At 44.5% G+C, this 12942-nt stretch overlaps 1 protein-coding gene across 6 annotated transcripts in view; it reads right to left on the bottom strand.

Moving 5' to 3' along the window:
• Positions 1–822: 822 nt before the first annotated feature.
• LOC109640535 (uncharacterized) overlaps positions 823–12942 on the bottom strand; it is a 36367-nt gene continuing 24247 nt past the window's right edge. For 2 of the 6 annotated variants that reach the window (XM_069516358.1, XM_069516361.1), the window contains 9 exons: positions 12361–12396; positions 10303–10408; positions 7545–7763; positions 7050–7190; positions 5412–5567; positions 5151–5320; positions 3536–3670; positions 2509–2646; positions 823–1919 (listed from right to left, as the gene is read on the bottom strand). In XM_069516358.1, coding sequence (XP_069372459.1) covers positions 1689–1919; positions 2509–2646; positions 3536–3670; positions 5151–5320; positions 5412–5567; positions 7050–7190; positions 7545–7763; positions 10303–10408; positions 12361–12396 — 1332 coding nt within the window. In that variant the 3' untranslated portion in view covers positions 823–1688. The remainder of the gene's footprint in view (positions 1920–2508; positions 2647–3535; positions 3671–5150; positions 5321–5411; positions 5568–7049; positions 7191–7544; positions 7764–10302; positions 10409–12360; positions 12397–12942) is intronic. The other 4 variants (XM_069516360.1, XM_069516359.1, XM_069516362.1 and 1 more) reach the window with 4 other exon arrangements.

Raw genomic sequence — 12942 nt, 5'->3', positions numbered from 1 at the left:
TGAGCAGCGAGAGGACAAACAGAGGACAGATGCTTATCGCAGCGGTCTGGTACATCGAGGTCTCGGCCACTGGAGCGTAAGAGTGAATCATTCTCTCTAGCAGCTGTAGCTCGAGACTCGAAGGAGAGATGATGGTAAAAGTAATGTTTTATACATTTGTCTATAGGTTACGTCGTCCCTTGCCTCCTTGTCTCACTCAGAGTTAGTGATCTTAGGGTTGGAGTTAGAATCTCTTTGAATTTATAACCAAACATTTGTAAAACGTGTTGCTTTGACTTCCTCTGCAGTGAAACGTGGTTTTGTTTATCAAGCTCGATTTTCACGACGAAGTAGCTGAAACAAAAAAACACACCATTTGCCGCTGGCTTTTTAAAAAGTGGAAACGCAACAAACAAACACACAAAAGCCTCAATGAGAGCTGAGAGACGATAATAGCACTCAAATGAACGAGGGCACTTATCTGCCTCCAGACCCGGAGTAACGAGCGAGGCTTCTGATCAAAACAGTTACGAGGGTTTTAGTAGAATTGGTGACGACAGGGAAACGCCTGCAGCTCTGTGAATAAAACCTCAGAAGCATGAACACAAACAGAAACCAGTGTGATCAGAACCACCTGAAATGACTGAAACCGTCCATGGAAAAATATATATATCCCGAAATGGAGTTTTTAAGAAGATTTGACTTCACTTTTGGAAGCTGTCGTGTCGTCCTTGTTAGTTTATAGTTTTGTAAAGCACCTTGATGATGATGATAATAATAACTGGTAGGAGTGAAACTGTATTTGGTGGAACAGAACAGCAGCCAGAAGAATGTTTCCCAGAATATATATATATATATATATTTTACACACAGACAAAGCTACATTCATACAAACATACATACATTACATACATACAGTCTTACATTCATACAAATACATGTCAGTTTATTGGATTTTTTGTCTTTTATTATAAAAAGCGATTTGATATGTTATTACTTTGTATACTGTGTTACACTGGTAGGGCTAGGTCACTGTTAAAATGCATGCACTTTCCTTTTGGTTGTGTCCAGATCACGCGTTTGCAAATGACCCGGAGTGCACGCCACACGCTCCGAGTACCACATTCGACCGGGTTCACAGCATCACAGCAGCTCAGACAAGCTGTCAGTCAAAACAAAACACATATAGAACATCAGACGACTCCCTGAACAGGTTTATTTTATTCTGCTGCAGGGTTTTCTCACATCACACACACACACACTTCTGATGCACTCCGACTTATTTGCAAATACTGTTTGACCCAACGTCTGGTCGTGTCCATGTCGGTTGTATTGCACTGAATTATTTTTAAACTAGGCCCTTTCTTCGTCTTGTCCTACGTTGTCTTTTTTGAGGATTTCACATCCGCCTGTTCGGCTTTTGAACCGAGAATCGATCTCCTCCTCACGGCAGTCACTGAATTTAAGTTCGTCACCTGCCACGGAGTTTATTGGTTCGTCGTCTCATATTGTTATATTCCACATTTCCCGTGTTAACCTTTGCGGCGTCTTGGCATCAAGTCTGTGTACATCCAACGTCTCCATCTGAAAAAAGTCTTCTCCTAGATCCTCTGACTCAAAGTGGGTAAATAGTTGGGAAGGGGTTGGGATAATATCTTGATTGATTGATTATTGGAGTATTTATTTCCTGTCTGTCAGTTTGTGACCATTCAGTTGGTCGCAACAACAACGACAGAGCCCTCCTCCGCCTCTTCGTCCTTCTCCTCCAGTGATTGGACGACACAGGGCGTGACGTCGAATGGTGTCCTCTCCTTTGTGAATTCGACGCTCTGTGCTGACAGTCCTGGGCTTGAACCTCTCGTCGAGGGGGCCTCCTCCCTCAGCGGGGACGGGGTCAAAGAGCACGGCTCCGGCTCTAAGGTTAATGTTACCTCTTCTACCTGTCAAGAAAGGAAATGAAGAGTTTAAAAAGACAAGTTGAGCTGTGTCACAGGTAAGTAAATCTTTGTTCTACATTTTTATTACTCCTTTTATCTCATGTCGGCATCTTTTTAAATTGATCACCTTCATTCGAGTCTCTCACGGGGCGAGCCTGGCTCCTTAAAATGTCTGAAGATGTCTCAAATTCAGATTGGAAGCTTTTTAATGTTTTTGCACATCACCGTCAATTCCTCTACTCTGCTAAACCAAGAAGAATTAAAAGTATTGATTTTCACTGCGTCATTAATAAGTCAATCTGTGTAACACTGTTATCAACATGGAGAAATGCAAGTTCAACGAGAAAGTATTTCCGAAAGTATTTCAATTTTGGGAAGATGGGGATCAAGGGGGTGCAGTCTAAAGCTTTTTAGAGTTTTTTCTCATTTGACCACGCAGCAGGAGGCGGGACATGACGTATAAATTCTGCTGTGTTGTTGTTTCCAGCTCATCCACACCGGCGTCGGCCCTCATCACCGAAAGCTCTGGAACCTCCTCGTCTTTCATCAACACTCGCTCACTGGGCAGGTTCCAGTAATGTTTCTGTCTCACCTTCGTCAGCTCCTCCTCGTCCTCTTCGTGCTGCTCTGGGAAGTCTTCAGACTCTGTCTCGGGCTCCTCCCCGACCGTCTCCACCAGTCCTCCGACCATTTCAGCCATCAGTCCACTCAGCTGCCCGGCGATCTCCACCTGCAACCAGTTAAGTTGACAGATCTGTTGCTTGTTTTATCCTGTAGCTCTGACTGTAAGCTGGGGGTGGGTGGGTTTCAATGGTTTACTGGAATATTAATGTTTATTCAATCACCAACTGACACCAGGACTTCAGTTCCAGTGTGTCCTAACAGCAAAAAAAACTGAAAACACACAAAATACAAAAAGTAGGAGATGCACAAGCAGAAATGAGCTCTGCTCTGCCGTCGTCAGCGTAGTTTCCCTGTGCAGGAGTTCAGAAAGAAAAGGTCGGGCAGGAACAACAGACATAGATGCTGAATCCAAATGCCCAGGGTTGTAAACGTGTGGACCTTGCAGCATGCTACTCTGAAGACCAGTCAGACTTCAACCGAGCCACTACAGGCCGTCATGCAGACTTTTTTTTGGCAGTGCTCCATGCAGACTTCCAGCCTGTCTCCTACCTTTCCGACTTCCCTGGCAGCTTTTCCCATCATTCACTGCACTATTGATGTGTGCTAAATATCTCTGCTGATATCAACAAAGCCAGACCCAGAAGACAGAAAAAAAAACAGACAGATATGAAAGTCAGGGGTGACGGTTAAACAGCAAAGAAGTTATTCTGGTCCAGTTTAAAAACAAGATATTCCTTCCAAGACATGTGCATTCAACAACCTAAACCTTGTTTGGCAACAATAGCAAGAGAAGGCAGAATAAGACATGCAGTCATGGTGACTCTGTTGTTTCACTCATTCAACAACAATGACTAAAGGAGACCGTCCTGTTTTCCAGTGACTGTGTCTGTAGGCACGCAGCCCAGTCATTGCTTCTTTGTCAGATTAAATTTAACCACCGTCTCTTCTGCAGAGTCCCTAACTCCACCATTTGGATTCAGCGGTTGAGTTCGTACCTGGTGCGGCTCAATCTGCGCAGCTCCCCACAGGTCGGCGAGGCGAGGGTGGGTGGGGGGACAGAGGCTGTGGATGGTGCTGTTGGGCGTGGCCTGGAGAGAAGGGGAGCCACTGTGTAGCCTGTGCTCCATTGACTGACGTCGGCGAGAAGGGGAAACAAGAGCATTAATGAGGAGTCACTGTAAAATACGTTTATTAGGATTTTCTCAGATGATGAACGGGAACAATTAGGCTGAGGTCGTGTGGTTTCAGTAGAGAATCAACTATTTCTGTATCTTCAGTGGTTTTATTAATGTGTTTATCCCTGATGGAGATTATTGTTTCATGATCTGCATTGTTCTTTTGGCTTGATTGAAATTTCAGGGGCCTTAATGGTCCCTGGCGGAGGTATTCACTCTGCTGAGTGACGTTCTGGTTTAATTTTAAAACTTTTGTTCTTCCCTGGAACAAACACAAATGGCACCACCCACTAGAGATTTAAATCGGCCCCCACAGCTCCTGACATTTTCAGCTGCTCATCGATGAACAACAACAATGCCTCTGTGAGCTGCTGCATCACAATGTATTCCAGCCACAAGTTTTAAAAGGCTCGTCGAGCCAAAACAAAATGACAAAGCACACAAAGTTTTATCCAGACTTTTGTAGGAGGACGATACTTTGGCTTTTGAGTCGTGGATGCAGGGAAACTTCTTGGCCTCTTATGCAGCGACTCTGAAAATGTCCTGATGACTTATTGAAAATCTTAATTATAAATGTAATGTAATATATTCAATGGTCGCCTTTACCGCACAATACACACCGTCAAGCGAACAAGCTCATTTCCATTGAGGTCTCGGATCAGCACACCTTTTCTGAGACGCGGTCCCTGACCTTTTTCAGGTTATTATTTCATAACCCTCTCTTATTTAATGAGCTCTCAGAACGTAGAGATGCCAGAGAAGTCAGCAGAGCCGAAAAAGTCTCCGGGTGTCACAGTTCATCATGACTCACTTCATTAGCAGAAGAACCTCCCAGCTGAAAGTCAACAGCTGATTTTTAAACCAACAAAAGCCGCACACACACACACACAGACTTCACATATTGAAGGAAAAGATTGATGTTGATTTAAAGCCGCCATATTTAAAACTGAGTGGATTTTCTTTCCTCAACATTTGGATGATATATGATGATGAGTAAAAGCCTGGCGTCTGTTCACCTTTGTAATTGATATGTTTTTACAACTTATGAATCATCTGGTGAGCGGATGAAATGTAATTAGACTAAAATCGGAGTCTGGTGCTTTAGTGATGGAGCCAAGTTCCAGCTGATACACTCAAAGACCAATCTTGTCTCAGTGGTCGATCATTATGTCTCAAAACCACACTTGTAAGAACTACCTAAAATACCGTGTCCCATCTGCCAACATGGAGGAGACAGGGTTTGTGACCTGGGCAGCCAGTCACCAGGGGGCGATCATTGTGCCTTGGCTTCACTTGATGAGCTGCCATGTCGTCCATCTTTGTTTACAGTCTGTGATTTAGCCATAAAATATTTTTGAATTGTTTTTAGTCTCTAGTATTATCGATGATTAACAGTCCATCCGTCAGTGGCGCTCTGCAGTGACGCTGTACTCACCTGTTGTTGTTGGTACTGCAGGATCTGCTGCTGGTAGTGGTGGAGCTGTTGGAGGTGTTGGAGCTGACTGTGCTGCTGCAGGGCGAGTTGAGCCTGGTGCTGCTGAATGAAACTCCCTACCGTGCCCTCGAAACCATCGCTGGGTGTTCCACCTACTCCGTTGCTGCCACCTAGAGCGTCCAGACAAACTCTCAGTGTCCAGTGCTGTGGGAACAGTGTCTAGTTCTTAAGAGGCGGCGTAAGATAAGGTTTGATCCTCACCAGCAGCCATAATGTACGAGCCTGCAGCGGGTGAGGCCACGCCCGAAGGCTGGCTGGTGATCGGGTCCCAGGCATCTGAGGACGACAGGCAATACAGGCCCTGTGAGACGTAGGTGTGAGGCCAGACATCCGCAGAGGAGTGGTGGAGCACCTGGTCTGTACAGAGGAAACACACACATGTGAAACGAGAGGAAGACACGGAGAGAGAAACGGAGCCGTGGTCTCAGATATGTTTAGGTCTTAATTATACATTAACAATACTTCTGTTGTGCTTTTGAATTAGTTTTTTGTTTTGGGGTCATAGTTTATGACGTCTCTGTGGTTCTTCTCTCTGTGATACAGACATTAATATAAGATATTTACCTGCTGTAGTAAAACTACAAACAGACCAACATGGAACTGATCAACGATCAACGAGAGAACTTGATTGACTCTGATTTGTCGTTTCACGTGTAAATTCCGTTCATTATCGTCTTAAAGAAAATCTGGAGAAGAAAAACAGGCTTGTGGTGCATATCCAACTCCGTCATTTGAGACCTCGTGCTTTCTGACTCTAGTGTCTGCTCATACACTCAGATTTACTCTGTAAGTCAAACCTCAGACACTGAACCGTTCACTAGCAGCACAGTTTAAATCATATACATTCATAACAGGCATGACCCTGATCTTATTATAAAGCAACACACTGTAATGACTGTAATAGGAGGATGATTAGCTTATCTGCAGCGGTGTTGTTCTTCCAGTCAAACACTGTGGAGGGGAAACACCCCCCCCAGTCCTGTATTAAGTAGTGTTTTAATCGTGTGTGTGTGTGTGTGTGTTGTGTTGCATGCTAGATAAAGCGCAGAGTGGAGCCCATATGGTGTTATTAATGAGAGCGGGGCTAAGTCCTTGTGCTAACCTACAGGATCCCTCGGGGCTCGGGCAGCGTTCCTCTTTGCTGAACACCAGCGAGAGCTAGAACTCAAATGGTTTACAGTGCGGTGTACAAGTGAACGCAGCAGGAACGTTTCAAATCATTTCTCCAGTTGTTTGGCTCGAAGTTATCTGGCTGTTTCCTGTGAGCAGAGTTTCCTCACCTCAGCTGAGAAAATGTCTGTGTCATCGTCCCACGTGCAACTAAACTAAGCAGATTTATGTGAATTCAAAATCAAACCCTCTCACAGCTTAACTCAACAGCTTAACATTTCACTTCCTTATTTAGTCTCTTAAAGATTTCGGTGGTCAATTTCTCTTGCACTCGCACACGCGACGCTCCGTCACAGGGTGTTGCGATATTTCAGAGATAACAGGTTGTCGACTGGATCTGTCGTTTGGAGGTTTTTTGAGAAGGTGCCCAGTGGCAGTGGAAGACAGAATTGTGCAGCTGTGTGCCTGACCTACAAAAGTCCTTTACCGCTGGATGGGGAATCACTGACGTGGCTGTTTTTAGTTTCCAGCGGGGCTTTGTTTCCCCAAACTGTGGATCTACGCACGACAGAAAACACAGGAGCTGAATGTGAAGTCCAAAGATTCTCGACTGAGGCTGAGCATTCTTACATTTTGACATCTGTAGGTTTTTTCCAACCTCACACCGCGGCGGTAACCCTTGTAAGTCGCTCCCTTACGACATTCGCAGAGAGCTTGAAACTGTCGTACCTCTGCTGGTGATGCTCTCCTGGTTGACCTCGCTGAGGTGAGCAACGCTGCCCTGGTTGGAGCCGGCTTCCATACTCTCCCCGTCCATGGAGTTCCAGCCAAACAGAGTCGCCTCGGAGATGGCAAACTGCTGCATGATGCCTGAGGGCGGTGATATTAGCTGTGAGATTAACAGCAGCATGTAATGATAAGATCACTTAAGTCATAGAAACCCAATTAGAGATGCGGTGCGTAAAAATGAATTACAGTGGCAGCAGCTCTGCTAACACAGCAGTTAATTAGGGAGGAAAACAAACAGGAGGTAACAACCATCATTTACATATTAACACGAATGGATATCTGTAAATGTTGCAGAGAAATAACAGATGAAAATTGTTGTATTTCAAGTTTTCTTAATATTATCTGACTACAAGACGCCATGTAAACATGTTTTCTGAAACACTATTCACCTTCACACGACCTTGACTTCTTGTGTTTTCCCACATTTTCCCTCACCTGCAGCAAAGCGAGCCTCCTTCTCGCCGTCGCTAAGGTCGCTGTACGCGTCGTTCTCCAACCTCCTCGCCTTCTCCCTCTGCAGGTTGCTGTGTCCCGTGCCTCCCAGCGGCCCCGCGGACGGTTTGCCCCAGCTCTGCCACTCGATCATGTGAGCGACGCGACCCTGAGCCATGGCGGTGGGCTTGGTCACTTTGTCCTTCATGGAGCGACTCACGCCTACAACAGGTACATGGGGGGGGGCAGGAGGAGCAGACCAGCAACACACACACACACACACACACACAACACGCACCAGACACACACAAACACTGTCAAAACTACTTTGTGCCTCTGCAGTTGACTACACCTCCTTCTGAGGCTCGGAGGGGAGGGAGAGTGATGATGAGAAACTGGGTGAAGTGTTGGAAATGTCAGCGAGGTAGTAAATGTATTGTTATGGATGATTTCAGGAAGGTTGGTGACTGGTTATGAGCTCAGCAGCAACTTTACCTTTTTATTTATTTTATTAAAAATACATCTTAGTCTATGGGGATCATTAGAATCACTGTGGGTTCAGACGATAGCTGAGAGGCTTTCTACTTTCATTTTCATGTACGGTTCATGGTCTTTGCCTGTAAAACGATCTGATGTTGGTCTTAAAGATGTAATTTATCAGTTAAGATTAAGATAGAAACTGAGTAGAAACATTAAGTTGCTCTGGTACTTAATTGATGTTAATCTTGAGACCCAACAAATGAGGTTAAAAAACAAAAATACTGGAAAGTCTGCCGACCAGTCAACATGTGATTTAATCCAATAACAGCTCAGACATTCAGAAATAACTTTATAACTAAATTAACTGATGAATTATAATAATAAATAATAAATCTCTGGTTAGTTGCTGGACCGGAGTGAGCAGGTCCGAGGTCAGGAGACGGGAGAAGTCAGACCTGGTGTCCCTCTGTGCTCGTTAACAGTTTGATGAATTGAACAGAGAAGGATGACGGCTGAAACGCTGACAAACCCACATTAATAATTAAAGCCATTACTCATCTCTCGGCAAACAGAATAAATGAGATTCATTAGACTTTACGCAATTAAAAAGAGTTCCAGAGAGCGGCAGAGGAAGAGGAGAGTAATCCTTTGGTGTAAACAGAACGCTGAGAAGGGGCCACTGGCAAATCTCTGCCCAATTAAGATGCAAATACGAGATTCAAACTAGAGACATACACACTGAACGCTTGCTGATCGATAAAAAAAAATTAAAGTGAAGTCAAACAGACATGAATAAACAGATAGATAGAGCTTTGGAAACTGCTCCCTGTGTCCAGGGGGGGAAAGTTACAGGCGTGGTTATAAATAGAAACAGTTTTTCTCCGTTGACAAAGAGAGACGATCTCATTTGAAAATCAAACTCTCCCTGCAGAGTCTAATTGGGAATGGAAATAGAAATGAGGAGGATGGGGATGAGGGAGGGTGTTGGGGTCTCGGCCATTCAAATGCTAACAACAACAAAAAAAATAAAAAAAGATTTATTTAAAACTCACAACAGAAATGACACAACACACTCTGAGGTTCTTGAGCAATATACAAAGCACAGAGCACTAAACTTTGAGGCACAGAGAACGAGAAAGCACAGAAGAGCCACCAGCCAAGTTCACGACACAAACACCGCGCCACGCCACGCCACCACCACCACGAGTACTGCCACAGTACAAATACAAACACTACGTTTCCCAACACGCCTGTGGAGATGCTTCAGGAAGTAATTAAAGTAAGTAATCTCACTTACTTTAGTTTCATTGAAATTATAAAATCTGATTTGATTTCCACCAATGACTCTGCGAAATGTGTCATTGACGTCTGCTGTTGATATCAATGGAAGAGAGTGTGTGTGTGTGTAGGGGGGGGGGAGTGATAAAGGAAAGGGGGCACCCACAGGGGCGGCCATGTTGGTTCCAAGCTCCTCCTCCTCCTCCTCTAGAGTGAAGTTGTCTGTTGATGCAAACGTTCGTTTACAAAATCCGCTGTTTTATGGCAAAGGTCAAAAGATCCTTCCTGTTTTTGTTGTTGTTGTTGTTCAGTGTGTCAAATGAAGCTTTCGGCCTGAAAGCAGCGCAGCAGCCAAGTGGAGGCAGAGGCAGGTTTTATTATTCACCCTCATTTTAACCTTGATGCAAAAACACAGGAACTACACGCTTGTGTAACTTCCAGCGTGAGGCTTGTTTAAATGTTGGGGTGCTGGTTGCTCTTAATGGAGGTTTGCGCTTCTCGTTTCTCATACGATCCCTGAAACATGGAAATGTTTATTTTTCTCTAACTGTTAATTTTCACTCGTTCAATAAGATTTCTAAAAGAAACACCTCATTCTGCTCAGGGGTTTGTTTGCTTTGCAACAGACGTACAGACCTTAAGATGACGAAGCTAATGCTTAATTAAAAGTACGTCCTGTTGAGATAGAAATTTTAATCTTTAGATAAACTTTGATCAAGTTTTAATTATTTCTCCATTTACTCTGAGTTATATTCTTGCCGCTCTGGTAAAATATTATGTTGTAATAATTAAGTCAAACCAAATATTGGATTATTTGGCTGCTGCACAGCCCTGATGCCAAAAACACATCTGAATGACACAAAAAGAAACCAAGAATGATCTTCTACACATCAGGGAAGTTCAGCCCCGTCAGTGCTCAACAACAACTTCATCCTCGACCCCCTGTGGAGCGTGTGGAGGCAACATGGGGGCGGTTTTACCATCTAGCAGCACAGACACACACCTGACACACCTGTCAGAGAGGACTTAGCCAGAGCACCGATCCCGTAGGTGTTGGTGGACTTCCTCTTGAGACGAGGCAGAATTGAAGTAGTGTCCTCCATGGACAACTGAAGAGACAGAGGAGGGGGAGAGGAAAATAAAGATGGAGAGCAGAGACAGAAATAGAGGTGGAGGGGAGTTATAGAGGGAGGATTGTAGAGAATAAATAATGTGACAGGAAACATGACAAAACAAAGAGGAGGAAGAAAATGGAAGATAAAGAAATTGAGGTGAAGAGAGCAAATGATTGAAGATAGTTTGAGAGAGAAAGAAGAAAAGATGAGGGAGGATATGATCGGAGGAATAAAAAGGACAGTTAATAATTCAGAGCTCTTGTAAATGATGAAGATGTTCTGTGGCTGAAGGGAAACAAAACGATGCTCGGAGCGGTGAAGCAATTTAAATGCACAAAATCCTCATGAAATCTTAGCGATACAGTTTCATCACCAGTGAAATGTAGAATTGATAATATTTAGTAGAAAGTTCATGTGCAATTTAAATTGTTAAAGGCTGCAAAAAAATATTAGTTATTTATTACTTTCACGTCATTTATCATCTTTATTTACACACTCTGTACATAAGTCATCGGTTCATGCAGCCTCGGACAATAGTGTGATGTAATATTAGAATTGTTGGATATTTCTGGCTGTGTTGACTCCTTAACGTTATTCCATACGTTGATGATCCTCTCCGGAAAACAAACTTGATCAGTGTTTGGGAAACTCATTTAAATCCAGAAACAGGAAAAGGGGAGAATCTGATTTGGGCCAGTGCTCGGCACACCGGCCTGAAACGTGCTCACGCTTGTGTGATCTCTGCTGAACTTCCTGGCGTCAGTGCTCATGGCGAACCGAGCAGCAGACTAATGAACCCAGAGACGGATCCCGGCTCCTAATGAGGTTCTCCCAACAGATAATTACAGTGGGACATGGAAGGAGAAACATGTGGACTCTGTTACACGAGGGGGAATCTGTGCTCCGTGTGATGTAACATTTTGAGTTAAGGTGCATTAATTACTGCATGAAGACAAAGTGAGAGGATCTGCTCCCTCTGTGATGTGCACGTGAAGTATCGTCCATGTGCTCTCCTGTCGGCTTCATGCCCTCTGCATGTAACGCTGATGTTACGTTGTGTTGTGGCAGAGCAGTGAGTCTGCAGCTGTTATAACATTGTCATGATGGACATGATCGCCACTTTCTCCTGTTTGTTTAAAAAATATCCCAGATGACGATGCCGACATTTTTGCTTTTGACATCATTTGGAGCTAAAATCTAATTTCTGAGATCTGTGGTGAAGTCATCAAATAACTAATTAGAACTCAACTTTCTAGTTGATGAACGAGAAGAGAGAGCGTCCCTCTGACGAGGCTAATGCTCCATCCTGTTATGTTGATGTCCGTTTATCTGGATTCTCTCTAACATGTGATGGGGGGTACTTCCCTGGGTCATTCCCCTCCCCTCCAGATCCTCAATCCTGCTCATCGTGGAATGACGATGAGAACACATCCTGCTTGGTAGAAGTAATCAGTGCTGCCTTCAATTTAACAAGGCTCCTGTTCACTACAACATTTCTCCTGACCTCTGCAGCGAGAGGAAGCGTGTCTCCGCGAGATAATTTTGCCTCCAGGCACTTTTCGATTTGGTGAACAAAATAAACATGGTGCAAATAAATTCTGCTGAGGGTTCGTAAAGTGCTGAGCAGTCCGGAGCTCTCAGTAAAAACTGGGACTCGTACAAACGCCTGAGTTGTGGATGAGATAAGCTTATTACAGCCTGTTATCTGTGACTCTGTATTTATATGAAGCCGGCACTACAGTAGATTAGCAGAGGGCCGAGAGGGGGGGGGGGAAACGGACAGAGTTTGAGGGGAGAAGTAGAAGAAGAGAGAGATAACGGGAGGAGGAGTGGCAGGACAAACGAGCAGGATGTCAACTTATTCACTCAAACTCAGGTAGCGCAGGTTTGATGGAGGGGTGGGACAAGAAACGACAGGAAGAGGAGATTTAAACAAGGAGACTTACGTTGATTCCTTCCCAGGAAAACTCGGCACGGCCATGCTGGGGGAGGGAGGGCGGGGGGGGGGGGGGAGAAAGATATAGAGGAGGAGATTTCACAGAGGAGATTGGGAACATAGAAAATGGTCTTAAGCTTCAGCTCGGAATTACAGCAATTTGAACATTTACAGTTTGGACATTAAGGCGTCAGCAGTTTCCTTGGTGAATGCAGCACTTTGTGTTTTGGTGGTTGTGCAGCGCGCTCAGAGAAAACTCCTGCAGCACAACTCAGTGTGAGTTTCACAGTTCGCTCCCAGTTATGAACTTCATACCAGTTGTGTTTTCAGTGTTTCAATCACAGACCGTGAATAAAAGATGGACGACGTTTCTCCACATCCTCCCACTATCCAGACATGAAGCCGAAATATCTCGAATACAAACGCCGCCATCTTAGCTGTTGATGTCATTCGGGGCCAGAGTCTGTGCACAGCTGATCGTGGAGCCGTCGTATTGACGTCCGTGCTCTCGACCAATCAGTCTCAGCTGTCAATCATAACATCTCCGCCCATTTTTATATCATCAAATAACTTAACTGATCAGAAACTCTTG

This window comes from Paralichthys olivaceus, chromosome 20 (genome assembly GCF_024713975.1).
Source record: "Paralichthys olivaceus isolate ysfri-2021 chromosome 20, ASM2471397v2, whole genome shotgun sequence".
Classification (NCBI taxonomy): Eukaryota; Metazoa; Chordata; class Actinopteri; order Pleuronectiformes; family Paralichthyidae; genus Paralichthys; species Paralichthys olivaceus.
The sequence above is the reverse complement of the archived record's forward strand: the minus strand, read 5'-3'. Positions and strand labels throughout refer to the sequence as shown.